Consider the following 26,254-nt stretch of genomic DNA (forward strand, 5'->3'; position numbering starts at 1 on the left):
TCGGTGGTAACCTTCACCCTACACAGGATGAGATAATAATTTTATGCTTAAGGCTCAGATCTTCTGACTCAGAGGCAAGATAGCTATCCACAGAGTTGTGGCTGACACTTTATTGCTCAATACCACACTATACAATGCACTACACTGCAAACAAAGCAAGGGAAAGCGTCACACACTATTTTGTGCAAAAAGAAGCATGCATAATATAACCACCATTACATGCACCATCTCATACACTATCACTTGTACCATATCACACACCATCACATGCACCATTACCGTTTCCCTTTTAGGGTGCAAGTCTTTTCAGCAGAACAGAACCGAACCACGATTATTATAAAGAATCGACACATCCTGAAATAGATTTCAGAAGGTGTGCATGATCGAGGCTGGTTACCAGTGAAATTCAACTTCACCATGAAACAAAAATACATCTCACACAGAACAATCAAAACATTTTATCCAAGAAAGAATCTGCAACAAAGGACATACGGCTGAAAAGGAGGACAAAAAGGGGGGTGGTTCTACTCAGTTATTTAGATGTTGGACGGTTCCCAAAGACTGCTGGCTAAATTATCTTTGGACGCTCTGAGTGTTTATGCAAGTGGTAAGAGGTATGTTAAACAGGTCAGTGAAGTAACACTCATTATTAGATGAATAGTAATGCAACAGGTTATCGGCAAACATGCCTCCTCTCTTTTCTCTACTTTCTTCTAGCCCTTTGATGAGGAGGTGATTGATGAGGTGGTTTGGCACTGGCTCAGCCTCGCACAGATTTACAGTTCTAAATACTTTAAGAGGTGAAAGGAGAGTAAAATGAGACCTTCTCGGATTTAGGGCGTTTGCTCCTCATAAACTTTAATGCGGTTTCCACATTTAAAAAAAACTGTTTTCAAACTTACAACTGAATGGTCTTTAATAACAAGGTGGACAAGAATGTACCGTGGACGCAAGATGGCTCAGATTCAAATGGACACAGTGGTCAGCAAATGGACCAGGGCAGTGGGCAATGCTCAGTCAATGGTCCAGGTCCAATGGGCACAATAGTCATTGATGGTCCAGATTAGGGGGCACAGTGGTTAGTGGGCACAGTGAGTCATCTAGGTCTAATAGACACAGTTGTCTGCAAGTGATCTATAGCAATGGTCAGTGAATGGTCTAGGTCATGGGAACAATGGTCAGTAAATGGCTCAGGCTAGTGGGCACAATTGTCAGTGGATGGGCCAGGTCCAGTGGTCATTGAATGGCCAAGGCGAGTGGTCACTGATCCAGACCAGTAGGCACAGTGGTCAATGGATAGTCCAGGTCCGGTGGTCAGTGAATGGTCCAGGCTCAATGTGTATAGTGGTCAACGAGTGGGCACAGTACTTAGCAGAATCGCAGCAACAAGCCAGCCAGTGTACTGGTCTAAGTCTAGTGGGAACATTGATCAGTAGCAGGGGCCAAACCCAACACAGATGCAGGTTGGTGAATATTCACAGACCAACAAAGATGCCAGTCAGTACTAATGGTCTAAGTTCAGCAAGCATACTGGTCACTGGATTGAGCTAGATCCCATAGTAATATGGTGTGTTTCACCAGGATAATTACTCTCCTGTGGATGATGTTACAATGCATTACAACCGTGTCACTAATCCTTGCACCAATCATACTAACCTCAGTGGGGGCTGGGGTTAGCGATGGGAGGGGGAGGAGTCACTGTTGGAATGATTGGTGAATCAAGCTAGCAATTTGTGTCCCAATGAATTAACCCCCTGAAGTAATTCAAACAAAACATTTCAAGATAAGTGGGTACAGTAGCATTGTGTGTATGTTACTGGATTTGTAATCCAGAGGTGTGAGTTCAAATCCCATCATGGTTGAATTGAATTCAATTCAGTTAATTAAATAAACCTGGAGTTAAAAAGCTAGTATCAGTGATGATAACCACAAAACTATCAGATTGTTGTTAAAACCCATCTGGTTCACTAATGTCCTTTAAGGAAGGAAAACTGTCATAATAAAAACAAGAAATGCTGGAAATACTCAGCAGGTCTGGCAGCATCTGTGGAGAGAGAAACAGAGTTAATGTTTCAGGTCAGTGACCCTTTTCTATGGAAAACGGTCATCCTTATCCATTCTGGCCTCTATTTGACTCCAGACCCACAGCTACTAAGGTAGCTAACCACCACCTTCTCACGGGATGGACAATAAATGGTGACCTTTCACATGATGTCCATATCCCATGAATGAGGTTTTAAAAAGTTCCACCATTGTAGATAGATTTAAAATGGATTATTCAACCAGAGAGAAGGTCCACTTTCCATTCCCCACAAACCTTCCAATTGGAAGGCAGCATGATAAACAAACTCTGGCATTTCTAGTCCAGTGGCGATGATGCAATGGCAATACATGTCCAAGTATAGATGGTGGGTAACTGGGAGGCAATAGTTTTCCCTCATCATTGTCTTTATGAGTGGTAGAAGCCTCAGATGAGACAGGTGATACCAAAGTAACTTCAGGGAGTTGCTGCAGTGCGCCCGTGAGATTGCAGGTGCTGCAATCCCAGTGAAGTGGGTGGATATTGAGTCCCATGGCAGGGGCACCAATCGTGCAACCTGCTGTGTCCAAGATGGTGTTGAGCTTCTTGATTGCTATTGTGGCTGCACTCATTCAGTCGAGTACTGGGCAGGCTTTGTAAGGTCAAGGATGAGCCACTTCTCATAGCTCTTCCCTTCCTGCCTCTGAATCAAAAGGACATGGGTTCAAGTCCCAAGAGATTTGATTACAACACCCAAACTGACACTCCCAGGGCAGTAATGCAGAAGTGTGGTACTGTCAGAGGTGCCATCTTTCAGATGAGATGTTAAAGTAAGGCTCTGTCTGCATGATCAGGTGGATGTAAAAAGATCCCATGGCACTATTTTGAAATAGGTGAGTGCTTCCCGGCAACGGGCCAATATTTATCCCTTATCACTAAAAGCAACTGATTATCTGGTCATTGTCATATTGCTGTTTGTGGGAGCTTGCTGTGCTCAAAGTGGCTGCCGCACTTCTTACGTCACAATATCGACTACTTTGGGTTGTCCTGAAGTCATGAAAGGTGCTATAGAAATGCAAGTTCCTTCCTTTCTTGCAGCTATGCTGTTGATATGGCTGGTCTAGTTCAGCTTCCAATCAGTGGTGACCCTCAAAAGATGTTGATCATGGGGAGAGCTGGCTTATTGTTGGTGTCATTGATTGTCAGGAGACAGTCATTAACCTGGCACTTGTGCAGCGCGAAAGTTACCTGCCACTTGTCAGCCCAAGTCTATTTTCTAGATTTTGTTTGAGGTGGCAATGGGCAGCATCATTACTGGAGGAATTGAGTTGTAATTGGGGCTGAACACAGCAAAACCGTCAACAAAACAGCTTCCGCTGTTGACCTTATTATGGAGGGAAATATGTTTGGAGCAGTTTAACTCACCTCCTTTCCTTCTTGTCTAATCACATTCCATATACCAGAGACAAAAGGAATAAGGAGAATGTCCCCTTTAGACCATAAGAGTGGATGGAATGATTATTTGTTTATTCATTATTTACATAAATTATTCAGCTATGGGAAATAGGGCTACATTTCCTGCCTATTCCCTGAGCTGTACAAGTCAGGCCCACCTGATTCCTCTCACTCATCACTGACATGTGAAATCATAGATTACAATCATTTACAAGCATGAATTTAAAATGAAAGCAATTTTGGATTTGAAATAAGCCAGGGAACTGTTTTTTTCTGGATTTATCCTCATGAACTGGGCCAGTAAATCATAGTTTTGAGAGCTGAGGAACATAAAGGGGCAAATTTAACCGAACCCTGCTGCGGGAAACTAATGGGATTGGGTGCATTAACCGTTTATACACCCCACTCAATTTCACTCTTCATTGAATTTCCACCCACCCTCGTGGGTTTCCCTCCTGGTGAGTTAGGTTCAGGTTGAACCCTAAAGTTTCAGGATGACAGAGATCACTTCCTCAAGCGTAGTTTCTTGTTGGTTCTCTTTTCTCATGAAAAGAGAAGGCTGAGGGATAACTTAATAGAGGTCTTTTGATAGAGAATGTCTCCACTTGTGGGGAAGAACAAAACTTGAAGCCATCAACACAAGATAGTCACTGATCAATCCAATAGGGAATTCTTCACCCAGAGAATGATTAGAATGTGGAGCTCGTCACCATAGGGAGGAGTTGAGAATAGTATAGATACATTCAAGGGGAAGCTAGATAAACATATGAGGGGGAAGGAAATAGAGGGTTATGTTGACAGAGTTAGATGAGGAAGGGTTGAAGGAGGCTTGAATGCAGCATAAATAGCAACATGGATTGTTTCTGTGTTGTATTCTCTATGTAATTCTATGTAACGTGGAGTAATTGGAGATATGTCAACGGTGATGAAAATTAGAAGTGTACAACGGACGGGCATTCAATATCACCCAGCTTACACTATCAAAAGTTAAAATTTAACCCCTTTAGATCAGCTGGTAACCATCCTTATCTGGCTAGTTTGGATGCAGTGAAAGTGCAAAAGCATCCGCATCAGTTTTGAGGGGGTCTTGTCCCAAAATTCGTCATGGTCTCTGCACTCAGCTTCCTCCAAAGGCTCATGACTCCCATTTTGGGACATGTGGTCAGCTTGGCTCAAGAGGTTGTGGATTCAACACAAGGCCAGAATTTAGGCATATGACTGAAGGAGTGTTGCATGGCAGTGCTCTATCTGCCCTGGGAGTAACTGTGTAGAGCAGGCTTTACTCTTTATCTATCCCTCTGTACCTGCCCTGGGAGTGTTTGATGGGGCAGTGTCGAGGGAACTTTACTCTGTATCTAACCCTGTAATTGCCCTGAGAGTGTATGATGGGGCAGTGTAGAGGGAGCTTTACTCTGTATCTAACCAATTCTGCATCTACCCTGGGAGTGAAAGAATTCAAGATTTAAAAAAAAGTTTATTTGAAGAAAAGCTTGGCGTGCTGATTAATTGTAAAATCTTGCCGTCCTTTGTCTGGTCGTGTGAGAAGTGGGGAGAGGGGAGAGGGGAGGCTCCTTATTAAACTGTTTAACTTTCTCGCATTGACTCCTCATTGCATGCTGACTCGAAGTGACCACTGGAAATCTGAGCTCTGAATTTTCCACAGCGTGTAAATTTGTAAAATAAATATACTGTGGTGCAGGTTCTGTAAAAGTCTTGGCCAAAACAAATCGGAGGGCGAGAGATTTTATGAAAGCAGGCCCTTGGGGGTATCAAGGGAGGGGTGGGGGGGGGGGGGGGAGAGGGGGGAGGGGAGAACTCCTTGCCAGGGTCTGAGCCTCCACTGTAAGTATTTCAACATGAGGGATGCAGATATTGTAACAAGTCCATGCACAACAGACGGCCGAGTTGGTGTGGAGATCAGCTGGCAAAGTGCAGGAGGGGAATTGCAAGAGACAGAGAAGCACGAGACCGCTGGTGTGCTTACTTTCTCACCTGACTCCAGGATGAGGAACGGATTAACCAAATGGGGAACAGATCTGCTGATTGCATTGACAGACACCACCGTGCCCCTCCCCCTCCACTGCACCCCACTCAATTCACAGACAGCCAAATAGTCAGCCAGCTGCTTATAAGCTTAATCTGCCATTGGCAAGCGGATAATTGGAAGCGAACTTTTATATATTTGCACAGAGCACTGACAGAATATTTCCACCCGTCGCACCGGGGGCTGACCTAATCAACCTCGTCGTGCTGTTTCTTTCAGGCTGACAAGTTTACAAGTCACGGGAATGACGAAAACCTGAAGTCTTGTCACCCTTCCAGATAAATCTGAAGTGAGATTTTGGGCAGGAAATGGGAATGGAATCAATGTCAAGCCAATGCAGACCAATGTGCTGTCAGACTGAAGGTTTTAATTTGTTATGAAGCCTGGGCAGTTAGACACTGAAATTTACAGGACTGTCACCAGGAGATCTATGCAAAACAAACATTGTAATCACCTTTGCTCTATAAAATTATACATGATCTTTTGTTTCTTACAAACTGCTGTAAGGGATTTGCAGACTAGCTGTAGTTTCAGGCTCACACACCCGCTCCCCTATGGTTCAATAGAAACAGGAGTAGGCCATTCAGACCCTCGTGCCTGTTCCATCATTCAGTTAGATCATATAGAATGCACAGATCATTCATCCCAACTAGTCTATCCCAGTGTTTATGCTCCACATGAGCCCACCCTACTTCATCTAACCCTAGAAACAGAACCTTCTATTCCTTTCTAGCTTCCCCTTAATGCATCTATGAGAGTAGCTTCAACCATTCCGTGTGGCAGAAAGTTCCACATTCTCACTACTCTCTGGGTAAAGACGTTTCTCCTGAATTCCATATTGGATTTATTAATGACCATCTTATATTGATGGCCCCTAGGTTTGGTCTTCCCACAAGCGATAACATCTTCATGGCTGATCTGTACCTTAATTCCATTTATCCACCTTTGCTCCATACCCCTTGATACCCTTACCTATCAAACACCTAGCAGGTGATCTAATTGGGGTGTTTAAAATGATAGAAAGGATTCAATAGGGTACAAAGAGGAACGCTTTGCTCTGGTGGGGGAGTTCAGAAGGGGGAAACAATCTTAAAATTAGAGCCAGGCTATTTAGAAATGAAATCAGGAAGCATTTTTTCCACAAAGGCCAGCAGAAATCTGGAACGCCCTCCCCCAAATGGTTTTAGATTCTGGAGGTCAATTAAAATTTTCCAAGACTGAGTTCAATGGGATTTTTATTTGGGTTAAGGGCATCAAGGGATATGGAATAAAGGAGTTGCGATACGCACAGATTAGCCATGACCTAACTGAATGGTGGCATAAGCTTGAGGGGCTGAATGGCCTACTTAGACTGCTTGGTGTGCAGGTTAAGAACTCTGTTCTGGTTTAACATTACTTTGAAACCTCTGAAAAATACACCATGCAATACCACATTGAGCCACAGGGTGCCAGTAGACTCCCTTGATTCATGTAATAAAAGTAAAATACTGTAGATGCTGGAAATCTGAAATAAAAACAAAAACTGCTGGAAATACTCAGCAGGTCAGGCAGCATCTGTGGGGAGAGAAGCAAAGTTAACGTTTCAGGTCAGTGACCTTTCATCAGAACTGGCAAAAGGCTTTACCAAGGCTCCTTTGACAGCACCTTCCAAACCTGAGACCTTTACCTCCTAGAAAGAAAAGGGCAGCAGATGCATGGGAACACCACCACCTGAAAGTTCCCCTCCAAGCCACACACCATTCAGACTTAGAACAATATCGCCGTTCCTTCACTGTCGCTGGGTCAAAATCCTGGCACTCCATTCCTAATAACACTGCAGTGGTTCAAGAAGGCAGCTCACCACCACCTTCTCAAGGGCAATTAGGGATGGGCAATAAATGCTGGCCTGGCCAGTGACGCCCACATCTCCCGAATGAAGAAAACAAAAATTCATAACCTCAGGATGTACCAAAGCGCTTTACAGACAAAGAAGCGCCTTTTTTAGTCATTGTTATAATGCAGGAAACACGGCAGCCAATTTATGCACAGCAAGGTCCCAGAAACAGCTATTTTTTTTTTTAGGTATATGGTCAGGACACGGGGAGAACTCACCTGCTTTCCTTGAAACAGTGCCATGGAATCTTTTACATTCATCCAAGGGGGCCTTGGTTTAGTCATTAAAAAGATGGCACTTCCGACAATGCAGCACTCTCTCAGTACTTCAGTGTACTATCAGCTTGGATTATGGGCTAAAGTTGCTGGAGTGGGACTTGAACACACAACTTCTGACTTAGGCGTGAGTACTACCCAGCCTGATGGCATCCTTATAACAATAACAACCACCTTATATTTATAGAGCACCTTTAACGTAACATAACACCCCAAGGTGCTTCACTGGAGCATTACAAAACTAAGTAGGACACTGAGCCACAAAAGGAAACATTAGGTCAGATGACCAAAAGCTTGGTCAAGGGGTGTCTGAAAGGAGGAAAGTGAAGCGGAGAGGCGGAGAGATGTAGGGAGGGTATTCCAGAGCTTGGGGCCAAGGCAACCGAAGGCGCAGCCACCAATTGTGGAGCAATTAAAGTCAGGCATGCCTGTAGTGCGGATATCTTGGAGGGTTATGGGGCTGGAGGAGATTACAGAGATAGGGAGGGGTGAGGACATGGAGAGATTTGAAAACAGGATGAACATTTTTAAATCAAGGCGTTGCTTGACCAGGAGTCAATGCACATCAGTGAGCACAGGGATGATTGGGGAATGGGACTTGGTGTGAGTTAAGACACGGGGCAGCAGAGTTTTGGATGACTTCAAGTTTACAGAGAGTAGAATGTGGGAGGCCAGCCAGGAGTGCATTGGAATAGTCAAGTCTAGAGGTAACAAAGGCATGAATGAGGTTTCAGCAGCAGATGAGCTGGTTCAGGGGGTGAAGTTGGGCGATGTTACTTAGGCAGAAATAGACAGTCTTAGTGATGCAATGAATATGTGGTCAGAAACGGATTTCGGGGTCAAATGTGACACCAAGGTTGCAAACAGACTGGCTTAGTCTCAGACTTTTGCCAGGGAGAGGGATGGAGTCGGTAGCTAGGGAACGGGGTTTGGAGCAGGGACAGAAAACAATGGCTTCAGTCTTCCCAATATTTAACTGGACGAAACTTCTGCTTATCCAGTACGGATGTCGGATTAGCAACAACAGAGTCGTCGAGGGAGGTGTGGAGAGGTAGAGCTGGGTATCATCAGCATACATGTGAAAGCTAACGCTGTGCTTTTGGATGATGTCGCCAAAGGAAATAGGATGAGGCCAGGTTTAGCTCCTTAGGGAACACCAGAGGTAACGTTGCAGGAGCAGGAAGAGAAGCCACTTTAAACGATTCTCTGGCTATGATTAGATAAGAATGGAACCAGGTGAGAGCAGTCCCAACCAGCTGGACAAGAGTGGAGAGGCATTGGGAGAGGATGGTGTGGTCAACCGTGTCAAAGGCTGCAGACAGGTCGAGAAGGACGAGGAGGGAAAATTTACCTTCGTCACAGTCATATGGGATGTCATTTGTGACTTTGATAAGAGCTGTTTCAGTACTATGAAAGGTGGAAATCTGATTGGAGGGATACAAATATGGAGTTCCGGGAAAAATGGGAATGGATTTAAGAGACGACAACATGTTAAAGGACTTGAGAGGAAAGGGAGGTTGGAGATGGGACAGTAGTTTGCAAGGGTGATGGGGATTAGTTTTTTGAGGAGAGGGAAGATGACAGCAGATATGAAGAAGAGAGGGACAACAGCTGAAGAGAGAGAACAGTTTACAAAATCGGCTAACATGGATACCAGGAGGAAAATTGGGTGACCAGCAGTTTAGTGGGAATAAGATTGAGGGAACAGGAGGCGAGTCTCATGGACAAGATGAGCTCAGAGAGGGCATGAGGGAAGACAGGAGAGAAACTAGGGAAAGATGCGAGTTCAGGGCTAGGCAGGGGGAAGCATTAGAAACGTAGAAAATAGGAGCAGGAGTAGGCTATTTGGCCCTTCGAGCCTGCTCTGCCATTCATTATGATCATGGCTGATCATCCAACTCGGCAGCCTGTTCCCGCTTTCGCCCCATACCCTTTGATCCCTTTAGACCCAAGAGCTATATCTAACTCCTTCTTGAAAACATACAATGTTTTGGCCTCAACTGATTTCTGTGGTAGCGAATTCCACAGGCTCACCACTCGCTGGGTGAAGAAATTTCTCCTCATCTCAGTCCTGAAAGGTTTACCCCGTATCCTTAGATTAGGGAGTTCTGGACTCCCCCACCATCGGGAGCATCCTTCCTGCATCTACCCTGTCAAGTCCTGTTAGAATTTTATAGGCTTCTATGAGATCCTCCCTCACTCTTCTGAACTCCAGCGAATATAATCCTAAACGACTCAATCTCTCCTCATACGTCAGTCCCACCACCTCAGTCTGGTAAACTTTCGCTGCACTCCCTGCATAGCAAGAACATCCTTTCTCAGATAAGTAGACCAAAACTGCACACAATATTCTAGGTGTGGCCTCACCAAGGCCCTGTATAATTGCAGCAAGACATCCCTGCTCCTGTACTCGAATCCTTTCGCTATGAAGGCCAACATACCATTTGCCTTTTTTACCATCTGTTGCACCTGCATGCTCACCTTCAGCGACTGGTGTACAAGAACACCCAGGTCTCGTTGCATATTCCCCTCTCTCAGTTTATAGCCGTTCAGATAATAACCTCACATTTATCCACATTATACTGCATCTGCCACGCATTAGCCCACTCACTCAACTTGTCCAAATCACCCTGAGGCCTCTCTGCATCCTCCTAACTCACCCTCCCGCCCAGTTTTGTGTCATCTGCACATTTGGAGATATTACATTTAGTTCCCTCAACTAAATCATTAATGTATATTGTGAATAGCTGGGGTCCTAGCACTGATGCCTGCGGTACCCCACTAGTCACTGCCTGCCATTCGGAAAAATACTCATTTATCCCTGCTCTTTGTTTCCTGTCCGCCAACCAATTTTCTATCCATCGCAATACACTACTCCCATTCCAATGTGCTTAATTTTACATGCTAATCTCTTATGTGGGACTTTGTCGAAAGCCTTCTGAAAGTCCAAATAAACCACATCCACTGGCTCCCCCTCATCAACTCGAAGTTACATCCTCGAAGAATTCTAGTAGATTTATCAAGCATGATTTCCCTTTCGCAAAACCATGCTGACTCTGCCCGATTCTACCACTGTTCTCTAAGTGCTCTGCTATAAAAATCTTTGATAATGGATTCTAGAATTTTCCCCACTACCGACGTCAGGCTGACTGGTCTATAATTCCCTGCTTTCTCTCTACCTCCTTTTTAAATAGTGGGGTTACATGAACTACCCTCCAATCCGTAGGAACTGTTCCAGAGTCTATAGAATCTTGGAAGATGACCAATGCATCCACTATTTCTAGGGCCACTTCCTTCAGTGCTCTGGGATGTAGACCATTAGGCTCTGGGGATTTATTGGCCTTCAATCCCATCAATTTCCCCAACACCATTTCTCTACTAATACTGATTTCTTTCAGTTCCTCTCTCTCACTAAGCCCTGTGTTCCCCAACATTTCTGGTCTGATATTTGTGTCCTCCTTTGTGAAGACAGAACCAAAGTATGCATTTAGTTGGTCAGCCATTTCTTTATTCCCCACAATAAATTCCCCTGTTTCTGACTGTAAGGGACCCACATTTGTCTTCACCAATCTTTTTCTCTTCACATACCTATAGAAACTTTTACAGTCAGTTTTTATGTTCCCCGCAAGCTTGCTCTCGGACTCTATTTTCCCCTTCTTAATCAATCCCTTGGTCCTCCTCTGCTGAATTCTAAACTGCTCCCAATCCTCAATTAGAGGACGTTTGGCCAGATGGGCTACTGGAAAGGAGGGACACGGCAGAGGCAGCTGATCAGATGGTCTCAATCTTAGTGACAAAGAAGTCTATGAGCTCCTCACACCTGTTGGAAGATAGGGTGGAGGAGAGAGGGAAGAAGGTTTATGATGATGTTTTATTGAACACTAGCACACACACAATACTTCCTTCCTGCTACAGCCACCAACAGGGAGTGTGCGCAGCAAACCTGACTGGTTTTTGTTTTGCCCTCTCTAACTGGGGCCAGTTGTCAGTAACTCCAATCTTCTCTAGCTGAAATAATTACAGACCTAGAACCGTCCTGGTCTGTCTGACTCAGTAACCAGTGACCTAGTGGTGCATTCACCAACTGAGCTACTGAAAGAGGCAAAATGACCTGCAGCTCCTTGTGTCTTCCTCCAGATCCTCCTTCCGCTTCACTTCCCTCTGACCCCACCCCTTCTGATCTGACCCCTTGCCGTGTATTCACTATACTGTCCCCTCTCTGATGCTGAACGTTGTCTACTCAGCAAAGGTCTCAGTTTTATCCCCTTACGCCCCCACCTCAATGAATTTCGCGCTCGGCATGACGTTGAGCTCTTCTTCCGTCGACTCCGCCTCCGGGCTCACTTCTTTGACCAGGAGTCCTCCTCCCGACCAGCAAACCCATTCACCCGCCTCCAGCATTCTCCCTCTACCTGGACCCCTCCCCCTGGCCACTTACCCGCTCTTGATCTCTTCATTGAAAACTGTCGGCGAGACATTGGTCATCTCAATTTCTCTGCCCCCCTCACTCACTCTAACCTGTCCCCCTCTGAACTTGAGGCACTCCGTTCTCTCAGGTCTAACCCCGACATGGTCATCAAACCTGCAGACAAGGGTGGTGCTGTTGTTGTATGGCGTACCGACCTGCACCTTGCAGAAGCTCAACACCAACTCAGACACTTCTTCCTACCTCCCTCCGGACCATGACCCCACCACCAAACATCAAGCCACCGTCCAAAGGACTGTCACTGACCTCATCTCCTCTAGAGATCCTCCCCCTACAGCTTAGAAACCTCATAGTCCTGCAACCCCGGACAGCCCACTTCTACCTCCTTCCCAAAATCCACAAACGGGACTGTCCCGGCAGACCCATTGTGTCAGCCTGCTCCTGCCCACTGAACTTATTTCTTCCTATCTTGACTCTATCGTTGCTCCGCTGGTCCAGTCTCTTCCCACCTACATCCGTGACTCTTCTGACGCCCTACGTCATTTTGACAATTTCCAGTTTCCTGGTCCCAACCGCCTCCTCTTCACTATGGACGTCCAATCGCTCTACACCTCCATCCCTCACCAGGATGGTTTGAGGGCGCTCCGCTTCTTCCTGGAACAGAGGCCCAACCAGTCCCCATCCACCACCACCCTTCTCCGCCTGGCTGAACATGTTCTCACATTGAACAACTTCTCCTTCAACTCCACGCACTTCCTTCAAGTAAAAGGTGTTGCTATGGGTACCCGCATGGGTCCTAGTTATGCCTGTCTTTTTGTGGGATATGTCGAGCATTCTTTGTTCCAGTCCTACTCAGGCCCCCTCCCCCAACTCATTTTCCGGTACATTGATGACTGTATCGGTGCCGTTTCCTGCTCCCGCCCCGAACTGGAAAACTTTATCAACTTTGCTTCCAATTTCCACCCTTCTCTCACCTTTACATGGTCCATCTCTGACACTTCCCTTCCTCGACTTCTCTGTCTCCATCTCTGGGGATAGGTTGTCTACTACTTTCCACTATAAGCCCACCGACTCCCACAGCTACCTCGACTACACTTCTTCAAACCCCACCTACTGTAAGGACTCCATTCCATTCTCCCAGTTTCTCCGTCTTCGATGCATCTGCTCTGATGATGCTACCTTCCGTGACGGTGCTTCTGATATGACCTTTTTCCTCAACCGAGGAATCCCCCCCCACTGTTGTTGACAGGGCCCTCAACCGTGTCCGGCCCATTTCCCGTAACTCTGCCCTCAACCCTTCCCCTCCCTTCCAGAACCGTGACAGGGTTCCCCTTGTCCTCACTTTCCACCCCATCAGCCTCCATATCCAAAGGATCATCCTCCGCCATTTCCGCCACCTCCAGCGTGATGCCACTACCAAACGCATCTTCCCCTCCCTTCCCCTATCAGCACTCCGAAGGGATCGTTCCGTCCGCGACACCCTGGTCCAGTCCTCAATTACCCCCACCACCTCGTCCCCATCCCATGGCACCTTCCCCTGCAATTGCAGGAGGTGTAATACCTGCCCATTTACCTCCTCTCTCCTCACTATCCCAGGCCCCAAACACTCCTTTCAGGTGAAGCAGCGATTTACTTGTACTTCTTTCAATGTAGTATACTGTATTTGCTGCTCACAATGTGGTCTCCTCTACATTGGGGAGACCAAGTGCAGACTGGGTGTCCGCTTTGCGGAACATCTCCGCTCAGTTCGCAAGCAGGACCCTGAGCTTCCGGTTGTTTGCCATTTCAACACTCCCCCCTGCTCTCATGCTCACATCTCTGTCCTGGGATTGCTGCAGTGTTCCAGTGAACATCAAGGCAAGCTCGAGGAACAGCATCTCATCTACCGATTAGGCACACTGCAGCCTGCCGGACTGAACATAGAGTTCAATAATTTCAGAGAATGACAGCCCCCCACTTTACTTTCATTTTTAGTTATTTTTTCTTTTTTACATTTTTTACAACCTTTTTTTGCATTTATTTCATTTCATCTTAGTTTGTTCAGTTTGCTTCCCCACTGTTTTTTTTCATGTTTGCACTTGCTGCTGTTCAATATTCAGTCCGTTAACACCTTTTCTGTACTAATGCTTTGTCTTTCAACACACCATTAACATATTGTTTGCCTTTGCTCCATGACCTTTTGGTCAGCTATGTGGCCTGGTCCAATCTACACCTTCTCCTTTGTTATCTCTTGCCTCACCCCCACCTCACTTGCTTATAACCTGTGACATTTTTAATATTTGTCAGTTCCGAAGAAGGGTCACTGACCCGAAACGTTAACTCTGCTTCTCTTTCCACAGATGCTGCCAGACCTGCTGAGTGGTTCCAGCATTTCTCGTTTTTATTTCAGATTTCCAGCATCCGCAGTATTTTGCTTTTATCCTTGTGTTTTCGTTGTGTTGAGTTTAGGTACAGTGAATCTTCAAAGAACAGAAAGGACAGTGTTGGGGAACTAGTCAGTGGGTAATAAAGATGTAGATAAGTCCTTAAGTGGCATTTAACAACAACTTTCCATAGCACCTTTAAAGTAACAAAACATCCCATCGCCCATCACAGGAGCATTATCAAACAAAATTGAACACCGAGCCACATAAGGGGTTGGATTTTAAAGCCCGTCCACTGTCGAGAACAGTGACGGGGGGCAATGAAGATGGGTACGGCGGACACCCACCACCGACCCTGACGGCAGCAGGTCCCGTACTGATCGCGGCAGCAGCGGCAAGACCTCCTGGCAGCTGCCCCACTGCTCAGCCACAGGACCCCCATTTCAATATGTAAATTAATTTACATACGTTATTTAATGAAGATCCCGTTGCCTCCTTAATTGCCACACTCATCTTCATTCGGGTGGCCGACAATGCTGTGCCTTCGAATCCCCATTCGGGTAAACATGGTGCAACACCTGTTTGGTGGGGGGGGGGGGGGGGGGGCGGGGGGAGGAGGTTTTTTCTTCTGTGCGGGGGAGGGGGGGGGGAAGCAGGGTGACAATGCTGCAGATTGATCAGGGGGTTGATGGGAAGGGGTAAAGGACAGAGGTGCCGAACTTTGGCGGGTTGCGGGGGAAAAGGTCAAATTCTCAATATAGGAATTCTGGGGGAGGGCAGGAATGTTTTGAAATGACATGGGAGGGGAGGGGGGTGGGTGGATAAATGCATGGAAAGGTCATTTAATTCATTTCTGCAAAACTTTAACTTACCTGGCCCTTTAAACTTTAAATATCCATTGAGGGCTGTAAGCCCTGTAAACCGCGGCCATGTAAATGAGCCACTACACTTGAACCGCGGCAGCTCCTTGATGTGGTGCCCGTGCGCACGGGCCGCATTTATTTACATCCGCCGCCTACTTCGGCGGTGGAGTCTTAAAATGCAGCCCGAGGAGATATTAGGACAGGCGACCAAATGTTTAGGCAAATAGGGAGGTTTTGAGGAGGACCTTAGGAAGAGAGCAAGGTTTCAAGGAGGGAATTCCAGAGCTTAGGGCCTAGGCAGCTGAAGTCGGAAGAAACCAGAATTGGAGAAACACAGAGTACCCAGAGGGCTACAGGACTGGAGGAGGTTACACAGATAGGGAGAGGTGGGGCCATGAAGGGATCTGAATACAATTCAGAATGAACTTAGGGGCAAGGGCGGAGGTGGGTGATATTGCAGTGGTGGAAATGGACAATATTAGTGATAGATAACACATGGGGTTTTAAGCTATGTGTCAAACAGAACATCATTTAATATCTAAGCTTCTCTGCCCACTGCCATGCTTACAACCTTGTCTCCTAAAAATTCAATACAGGAATTAGTTCTGATTTTTTAAGTGTATCCTGACTGAGCTTCAGTGTGCACACATCATATCTGGGGCAGAGAGTAACTCAAATTTTGTTTAATTTTCAGTTCTTTGCTGCACACATCAATTCCAGCAATGAATCGTCAAGAGATCTCCATGCATTAACAGGAAGTAATGATGCCACCACTCATCAAATAAACAAGCCTTTTATTTAATCGAAGTGTTACTGAACCATGTCACAAAAATATTAGGCAAAACAAAGCCTTTAAATCACACTATCTGAATATACACTTTATCTACAGATAGTGTTTCCAAACTGTTCCATGCTATTCTTACACACCAACCGTAAAAAATAACTATGGGCACAAGTTCATAAATCCCATGATTCCGGCTGACTGAAGAATTTGGTCCTTTAGCCAGTGGATCTGGGTCTCACACCCTATCCCCAACTAATCCAGAGAGACTCCTAAACAGGGAGCCTAGTCACACTATCATTTACAAAAAAAAACAAATGATGACAAACAAATCGATAACAATCTTGTGTATTTGAAGGTTTCAGTCTTTAAATTAATGAGACTAATTTTGTAAATCAAAGACCACATCCCGGCTTCCTCTGAGACACACTCTTAGAAATGCTGCAACATGCTGTTCTGCCCATCAACTAGACCGGGTCGGTGCCCACTGCCCCGCACATGGTGATTTCAATTGTGCTAAAGACCAAGTTGCATTCAGTTCTTGTGCAATGGGGTTTTTGTTGCTCTGGCAACGCCCATCAGACAGGCCTTGAATGGAGGTCCCGGACCAGCGAAGCAGCAATTCACAGGTCTTCTTGGGAGTGGGAGGGTTGTTGGTCTAGACAAGAGAGAGGTGGGAGTCAAGGCACTCTCCAGTGTTATAAATACACTGACTTAAACAGAGAGTGCTGCTGAAAGCATAGTTCCTGAAAGGAGTACCAAGGAACCAAATAGCAACAGGCACAAAACCTTAATTAACTGTTAATTTCCCTTCCACAGCAAGTGATGACCTAATATCGCTGTCACAGAGGACACACAGGAGGCCTGCAAACTGGGATAAATGAAAAAAAAAGCATGCATACACGCAATCCCAACTGGAGCTTTAAAGGCAGCTTCCTTTCACTCCCTCACCCTTCCCCTCCCACTCCTCCCCCCACCTGTCGGTTCTGAAAGCATTGCCTGCGATCTGGGCACTGACTCCAGCAACTTACACAAGTGGTCGTTCTTTCGTTGCATCTAAATGGCGAGTGCCAGTGGGTTGTTCAGCAGAGAAGGGAGTATCATGGCTGAGCCCAATCCTGTGTTCATCCAACATCCACACTCATTTCAGCAGGGGTTAATAGAAACCAATCAGCAGGGGTTAATAGAAACCAATCAGCATTGGGAAGCTGGCCGATACTTTTCTCCAGCTCAACAATCAAGAAGGACCCAGGCGAATTGTAGCATTCTTACGCAGTGTCCTAGTCATGAACCAATTAAAATGTTTTTTCTTCCCCCATTATGCTGTACAGCATTTCTTCCCTGGTCCCTTTTCCTAGGGGAACACACCTTCGCAGACCAGAGCAGGACAACCACCATTGCCTAAGCTGGTGCCACAGCGAGGCACAAGAGCAGCTGAGGAATAATTGCCCATAGCCACCACCCACTTATGACAGCACTTGGTCTCTGCTCACTACCTCCTCATGACAGCATACCTCAGATCCGTAACTCACTATCGACAATGGTACAAAGCCACCTGCTCCCACTCAATGGCACAGGACGCAAGAGCTCAAACTCACTGGGCCACGTCACTCCTACCCTATTGTCTCAGGGACACCAAAGCACTTCAACCAAACATGTCCTGCCACTCACCAGTGGCTCTGCACCTTTTAAAGCTAGGCCAGTTTTAAAACATAAGGAAAATGCAGGCACAAAAAGCATATTATTTTTTGAACTCGACATCAAGACTGCTTTCACCAGACCCAAGTAAACTGTGAATAAGGCCAAGTTAAAGTTGTGGGAAGGTGGGGGTGAATGGTGAGCGCCTTATCAATAGTGACCAGTTTTAGCTGGGTCCCGATCCAAACTGCAATAGATGTGGGGCGCCGGGGGCAAAATTGACTGGCAGAATGCTCAAGGTTGGAAATTCACCTCATCTAATTCCTCATCACTCTCCACAAACACCTCCCACCATCAAGGATGGGACATACTTGAAAGTCAAGCTGTCAATCTCCCAAATGAAAGGTGCAACACAGGGTTTCATTGAAATGGGTCTTCACACTTGGGAGGGCAGAGAAGCAAAAAACAAAATGGGAAAGGCTGAAGTTAAGAGCGAGTAGCATTGTTTCCAGCTCACAGAAAGTAGAAAGTTACACCCTAGTTTGGTAGTGAGACCATTTTCAACACAGATACTGCACTTTAAGTGATGGCACGAGCACTAACTCTTTAAAACAATCATCTTTTAAACTAAATGCTTGTTCAGACAGCACGGAAAAGATTACACCAGCCACCAGGGGAACATTTTGTGCCCACTTTTTAAAAAAAATCTTCTCCAGCTCTGGTATCAGTCTTCCTGAGGCCAACCCATCCATTACTGCTAAACACCATCAAGTGTGCAGAAAGCAATCAGCATTGTCTACACTCCCCTTCCCCCTCTGTGGTAGGATTTACTACACGCAATTTGTGGGTGTAGTAAGGCACAGTCCTGTTGCATCTTAAGAGGCCAGCTCTGAAGTAGTGATGAAAAACATTTAGAAGCCTGCCTTCATGGCTGTGGACGGGGAGAGCAAGAAGTGAGGGTCGATTCTCCCATTGACCTAATGAGGAAAAGCACCACCTTGTACTGCACTAAAGCCACAGACACCAACAGGACCCAGTCTGTGTTGAGTCAGTGGATCAGAGATGGCCTCAGTTACCTGACTAAAGAGGGAATTAAAAATTGCCTCCCCTTGATCCCAAACCATTGACACAAGGCAAGTGCAGTTCTGGGCATGTGTTGAGAACAGATCAAGCTTGCGTTTGACCCCCTCACAGGGGACAGGGCATTGGAAAATATAAAAATCATTTAAGGAGAAGGAGATGGAGGGGATAAAAAAGTATTTTTCGAAGTTCATTTGAAAAACTAAAGCAATTAAAAAGGGAACGAGGTTTAACAAGCAAAAAAGCCAGCGCGCATCACTTCTCTCTGTTTCACCCATATACATGGACGGCCTGGAGATTCTTTTCAGAGCTGTCAGCAACAAGATGAGCATCCAATCATCATCAACAGGCAAAAGTAATGCGAGCGATTCCTCTCTAAATTCAGCATAAACTATTAATACTCACTGGTTTCAGGCAGAGGCTTAGGTACATCAATGACCAGGTGTCACATCCCCAACCTTCTGGAGAGAAGCTGTGAGTTCCACTGGCAAACAGTCAGCATGTTTCACAGGTGCCTACGGTTGGCCAGGTTCCCCATGTACTTAGCTACAGAAACACTGTTGTACTTTGCAAGCACAGATAAATAGTTTGACAACACTTTCTTGATGGTCGATCTGGTTAAAGCAGGAAACAGCCGAGGCCATACTGACAGGAAAGTCACAGCTTCAAACCCAGCATTTGCTTAATTAGCCAGTCAGCCAAGGGAGGGGAGGGAAAAAAAAAAAACTGCTCACGGCTCATGCTGCTGATGGTTATCCAGTAATCTCTTGCTCAAATGTATTCTTGCGACTGGATATCAGGCAAAGACAGGATTGGGCTCTGCTGTGATGGCCTCCTCCGATGAATGGCCTGCCTATACATGAAGAATAACGACTTTGTCACAGGTTCCTGTGGGCAACCAGCACCTGTGCATCAATATTTCTGCAATTGAAGGGAAGGGGGAGCTGAAGGAAATGGCCATTAAAAACCTACCATGTTCCAGTGGCAAATTATCACATTGACTGTGTTTCATAAAGGGGTCTGATGGGACATCTTATCTGCAACACAATTACAAAAGAGAGTCACATTTTGCATGCTCTAGACGGCAAGATCGTTAACTGACTTGCCTCTGACCCAGCCGATATTCCTTTGGCATTTCCGTTATCTTAAAGCAGCACACTTGAAATTCTAGTCCGTTAAAACAGGAAACAAGGATTAAAATAGCCTAATTCAGACCGTAAAATGGAGATTGGGCAACTTGCATCGGAGCTTCATTCTGCCCACCCAGGCGGTGTCTGTTCATGAATCTTCACAAGGACTCACCTACTAGGTTCAAGTCTCACTGCTTTTTAAAAAAATAATTAACCACAGGGTTTCAGCCCAAACTTGGCAAGCAGGGAGAGGTGATCGGATGAGTAGATGCCATTGGGCAACCTATTGGCCAGCCAGATGTCATGTTCAGACAGCAGGGAGAGTCGGCCGAGCAGCTTGAGGGATCCATCCTTGTACCGCCTACGCCCTGCCAGGAAGATAAAAAAAAGGAGCATGTCACAATACTGAACAGAACTGGGGTGAGAGGTCAGAACTTGCATTCATAATTTCTAAGGCAGGATGAACAGTGGTAAAGAACTGGTCTGATGCCATCACTTGTAGGAACTACAGAACAGGACAACAGCCACTTCAAACATTGATTTTATAGGACGTGCATTTATAAATTCAGCATAAACTATTAATACTGATGTCAGCCAGAGACACAAAGCCAGTGACCAGTTATCATGTCTCCAACTGGATAGGTTCAGACAAAAGAAAGACTTGCACTTGTATAGTGCCTTTCACCACCTCAGGACATCCCTTTACAGCCAATGAAGTACTTCTGATGTGTAGTCACTGATGTAATGTAAGAAACGCAGTAGCCAATTTATGCACAGCAAGCTCCCACAAACAGCAATGTAATAATGACCAGATAATTTTTTTTAGGCATTGATTGAGGGATAAATTTTGGCCAAGACACTCCGGAAAAATTCTCCTGCTCTTCGAAATGGGATCTTTTACATCCACCCGAGAGGGCAGATGGGGTTTCAGTTTAACATCTCATCTGAAAGACAGCACCACCAATAGTTCAGCACTCCCTTACTACTGCACTGGAGTGTCAGCCTGGATTTTGTGCTCAAGTATCCAGATTGGGATTTGAACTCACAACATTCCGATTCAGAGGCAAGAGTACTGGCCCACTGAGCTCAGTGTCTTGTTTAAGGGACTAATTTAGGTGCCGTTAACAACAACAACTTATATTTATATAGTGCCTCTAACGTAATAAAACATCACAAGGCTCTTCACAGGAGCATTATAAAACAAAATAATACTCAGCCACTTAAGGAGATAGTCGGTAAGATGACCAAAAGCTTCGTCAAGGAGGTCGGTTTTAAGGACTGTCTGAGAGGAGAGAGAGATGGAAATGCAGAGAGGTGTAGGAAAGGTATTCCAGGGCTTTAGTTGTCCTAGGCAACTAAAGACATAGCCACCAATGGCGGAATGATTAAAATCAGGGATGCACAAGAGGCCAGAATTAGAGGAGCACAGATAACTCGGAGGGTTGTGGGGTTGGAACAGTTTAGGGGGAACACCTCATCAGGACTCCAGAGAGTTTTGGCAAAGGGTCATAATTAATTATCTTTCTTTCCAGATAGCTGACTGACTTACTGTGCATTTCCAGTATGTTCTGCTTTTATTTCAAATAGCCAGCAATTGAACTGCTTTTTTTTTTAAACCTGTGCTATAGCTATAATCACATAATAAATGCATGACTGGACCAGCACAGATATACAGACACGTGCTTCTCCACTTTGATTCCATGTCCCTGCCTTCTACTCATCACCAGTTTAACACAGTGACAGGAAACAGATGAAGACTCCTCAGCAGTTTCTGAAGTCAGGACTGCTTTATCCACAGCCAATAGGAAAGGCGAGGCAGAATCTGTCAGGTTATCACCCCTGGTGGAACACAGGCACGTACAAGGACCGAAAAGCAACAGAACCCCTGTCTCAAATAGAGCAGCATCCTCAATTCAAACTGTCAAAACAAAGCAACACTCCCCCCACCCTCTCCCTGCCACATTCCAGGAGACAAACCTTTTCCACTCTTATTGGTGACTGGCTGTGCTGAGTAGAAGATGTAATCCACAGTGAGGCCGAAGCCAGATGAACAGGTTGTGACCTCAGGCAGTCCTGTGTCAGGCAGATAATGACTGTAGACTGAGGTCAGGTTGAGATTGTGCCGGAGAGTGGTTGGAGACCTGAACGAAGTGAAACAGATTGAGAACAGCCTGATTTCTATCACACTGGGTACCCAAATGAGGTATTATAGCAGTGGATGAGAAGCCCAGTTGGGGTTGAGAGTTCAAATTCCAATATGATTGGTTATGATGGACATTAGTGAGCCAGGGTGTGATTTTACAACAATCCAGTAGCTTTATGGTCATTTATTCTGTTGCCAAGCCACAAATTATCTGATTTATTGAATTTGATTCCACAGCTTGCTGGGGGTGGGATTTGAACTCACAACCTCTGGATTATTAGCTCAATACCACAACTACTACAGTATCATTCTTCATCCACCATTTAGATTATTCTAAAAAAAGCTATTTATCTCTCATTCCCCATTAACTCTACCTGAGATACTAGCTCATCTGTTTCCAGCCTTCACCAAAACTGGATGCTAGGATTCAATTATGGGTAAACTGGAAAATTTCTCTTAATTTTCTCCTGCTGTTGAACTCAGAATCTGTACATTTATAGTCACAAATCTACAGCCCGCTGCTCCGACCCAGTACATTGTACTCTGCACTACTTACTTTTATTTTTAAAAATTCTGAAGGGCCAAGTAAGGCCCAGTCCAGGCACACTTTGTAACACAACTTCCCCCACTAATGACTCTGTAGAAAATTCAGCAATCCACAAGGGCCACTGTCTGACCAGCAACTGATACAAGCCCTGGAAAACTTTTCCCCATCTATGGGAGTGCAAATATCAAAATTAAACTCAAGATTGTTCACAAAAGGCAACATGTTAAGGCCTTGGAAAGGGTACAGAGATTTACCAAAATGTTACCAGGGATCCCACTCCAGAGACTTGTGTATGGGGTGTTCAGATAGAGGTAGTACCCTTGTATTTTCTGTCAGCTGCAACCAATTTGTAGGCTGGACTGGAATCACTGGTCCTCATCGCCACCCAGCTCTCACTGCTGGTTCCAAGCGCCACACCGTCTCAGCTGACGGGCGAAATGTAGTGAGGGGAGAAATGATGAACATGACACCACCTGGGCGGGCGTCTTTCTTGATGAAGGTAATGGCCAAGGCGGAAGGATTCAAAGAGGCTCAAGTGGCCATCACATTCTGGATCAAAAGCATACCACAACATATTGCGTGGACTAAGATTGTTGGTATACCAGCTATGAATAAATAGCAAGGGAAGGAGAGTCCCTTCAAGCCTTAGTCGGCAACCCGAGGAGAGGGAAACTCTGAATCCAAACCTACGGCTTGGAGACCTTGTTGTCACCATCCCAGTTCACTGGGCCACGACAGATGACAAGAAAAGTGTCGGGAGCAAAACAAAGGCCTGCACTTCACTTTGGTAGATCTCACCAAGGCAATCGACACTGTGTGCAGAGATGGACTTTGGAAAATCCTTGAAAAACTTGGATGCCCACCCAGGTTCCTGGCCATGGTGAAGCAGTTTCATGAAAATCAGTACGGACAGGTCAAGCGACCTCTCGAGTCCCTTCAGTATCTCCAATGGTGTGAAGCAGGGACGTGTGCTGCCTCTGACCCTATTCACCATCTTTTTCAGCATGAAGCTGCAGCAGGCAAAGGAAGACCTTAAAAAGGGAGTTTACGTACGCTTCCGGACTGATGGAAGCCTTTTCAACCTCAGGCGTCTTCAGGCTCACACAAAGACACAAGAAAAACTCATGTATGAACTTCTTTTTGCCGATGACTATGGTCTCCTGGCCCACAGTCAGTCAGACCTGCAACGTATAACAACACATTTCTCCAAGGCGACACAACTCTTCGGACTAAAAATCAGTTTAAAGAAAACTGAAGTCCTGCATCAGCCTGCACCCCAAGAAGGATATAGACCCACCAAGTATGGTCATCGAGGGAACCGACCTGAATGCCGTCAAGCAATTTACTTATTTATGGAGCATCATCTCGTTTGATGCCACCAGAGAAACAAGTGGACAATAGGCTTTCAAATGCAAACAGAACATTCGGCAGACTGTACAAACGTGTGTGGAGCAGCCACAGCCTCAGAACACAGACTAAACGCAAAGTGTACAAAGCCACAGACCTCACCACCCTTCTGTATGGCGCCGAGTCATGGGTCCTTTACCGCCATCATGTATGCCTTCTAGAGTGCTTCCATCAGCACTGCCTCCGCAGCATCCTCAAGATCCACTGGCAGGACTGCATCACAAACATTGAAGTCCTGGAAACAGCCAACAACACCAGCATAAAGGCCATCCTCCTGCAAAGTCAACTGCGTTGGGCAGGTTGCATTGCCCAAATGGACGACAGTCGCCTGCCCAAGATCATGTTGCATGGAGAACTGACCATGTGTAAAAGGAACAGAGGGGCAAACATTTCAAGGACTCCCTGAAGAAGTCCCTCTCTGTGTGCCACATCGACCATCGCCAGTGGGAAGCGCAGGCCATAGATCGTGATGCCTGGAGATGCTACACCAGGAGGGCTACAGACACCTTTGAGACTGAGTGAAGAACCAGCATGAAAGAGAAAAGGAGGAGAAGGACAGATCCAATTGCCCCCAGCAGTGACTACACCTTCACTTGTACCCGCTGTGGGAGAATCTGCCAATCATGGAAAGGCCTGACTAGTCACCAGCAGGCCTGCAACCGATGACTACAACCTTCCCAAAATCTTCGTCCATGAAGAAATGCCAAGAGACCAGGGATGAGGGACTTCAGAAATGTGGAGAGACTGAAGAAGCTGGGATTGTTCTCTTTAAAGAGAACTTTAAGGGGAGATTTAATAGAGATGTTCAAAATTGAGAGGATTTGTTTGGGTAAATAAGGACAAAATGTTTCCTAACAAATATGCTCCAAAAAAACCCCAGTGTCAGGAGTTTCAACACTTCAGAACTGTAAAACACCCTAGCAGTCTTTTTTCCAGTCGCTGTTCAAAAGCTATTATTTTACAAACCCTAATCTAGTTGCTGTATGAATACATAACACATACCTGTTGCAGAAGAGCTCATCCTCTGGCTCGGACACACTGACATAGCCTTCTGAGCCGTCTCCTGGAGGCTCTGAATAGAGATAGGATGCAATGCAAAATCAACAGTGCAACCAAAAAGCAACAATATAGGTAGACTGAGAAAGAATATTACCAAGATCCCACTCCCACGACAGGTGGGAGAGAGTTGGGGGAGGATGGGGGTTTAAAATGTAAAAGTCATCTAATCTGATTCTAATATGTGCGTTGGAGATGCGAAACTCAGATGTTAAATGATAATCAGGCATTCCCATTCAAATTGAATATTTCTATCCCTGCCACAATGAAAGTGCAACATCGCACCCCATCCTGCTCCATTCTCATCTCCATATTAATGTCAGGGCCAGAGTTTCACTGTAAGAAGATTGGATTTGCACATCAAGCTGGCTGTACCTGGCTTTGCATCAGTTACACCCTCAATGAAGACCAGATTCTCAGGACGTTCAAGAGCCGGTGCAGAATATCGCAGCTGGAGAAGAAACTCACGGCCATATCTCAGTTTTCCTAAAAGAGAAAACAAAATCAGGTACTAGGCACTGCAAACACATCACTGGAATAGTGAAACGGGGCAGGAAGCTGCAGAGTGTTGCAACACAGAGTGACATGAAACAGACCCGCACTGATTCCCAATTTTGTCAGTGACACTCGAAGCAGGTGTTGAGCTGAGCCCATTAAGAAGATCGATATGAAGAGAGTTCCCCAAACTGCAATGGTTTCTGGCAGCCAGTTATAGAGCAAGGGAGAAGATCATGCAGCAGGCCCACCTGATGGAGCTGAGGCAAACAAACGCAATGAAAATACCTTAATAAAAGCATATACCAATACAGGAATGGTTAAAGGTATTTGTGACCATTAACACTCCAACAATTTCACATAGCAATGCAAATTCACAATTCCTTCCTTCCCAACCTTGTTAGATGTCAATTAAACTGCAGCAATAATAATTGGGAGGAGGTCAGAAAAATGTGGCTTTGCAAAGTGAAGGCAGAATAACAGAAATACATTTTAGTGGATAGTCAATGCAGAAGAAAAGAACAGTAACAACCATAAAAGTACACATTACACAGCAACAGAAAAAAATCCTTATTTTAAGAAGGGCTCTGAAGTAGGCCTGCCTGTTTCATACTCATGCGTCCTCTTTATGTGAGCAAGCTCAAGACAAAGCTCTGCC

At 45.6% G+C, this 26,254-nt stretch overlaps 1 protein-coding gene across 6 annotated transcripts in view; it reads right to left on the reverse strand.

Annotated features, from left to right (window-relative positions):
- Positions 1-26,254, reverse strand: part of angel1 (angel homolog 1 (Drosophila)) — a 63,969-nt gene that overhangs the window by 23,918 nt on the left and 13,797 nt on the right. For 3 of the 6 annotated variants that reach the window (XM_068038538.1, XM_068038536.1, XM_068038537.1), the window contains 4 exons: positions 25,477-25,587; positions 25,048-25,117; positions 21,926-22,089; positions 16,097-20,316 (listed from right to left, as the gene is read on the reverse strand). In XM_068038538.1, coding sequence (XP_067894639.1) covers positions 20,159-20,316; positions 21,926-22,089; positions 25,048-25,117; positions 25,477-25,587 — 503 coding nt within the window. In that variant the 3' untranslated portion in view covers positions 16,097-20,158. Of the gene's footprint in view, positions 1-14,537; positions 14,553-16,096; positions 20,317-21,925; positions 22,090-25,047; positions 25,118-25,476; positions 25,588-26,254 lie in introns of those variants that run through there. The other 3 variants (XR_010975647.1, XR_010975646.1, XR_010975648.1) reach the window with 2 other exon arrangements.

The sequence above is a fragment of the Heterodontus francisci genome, chromosome 9 (assembly GCF_036365525.1).
Source record: "Heterodontus francisci isolate sHetFra1 chromosome 9, sHetFra1.hap1, whole genome shotgun sequence".
Taxonomy (NCBI): Eukaryota; Metazoa; Chordata; class Chondrichthyes; order Heterodontiformes; family Heterodontidae; genus Heterodontus; species Heterodontus francisci.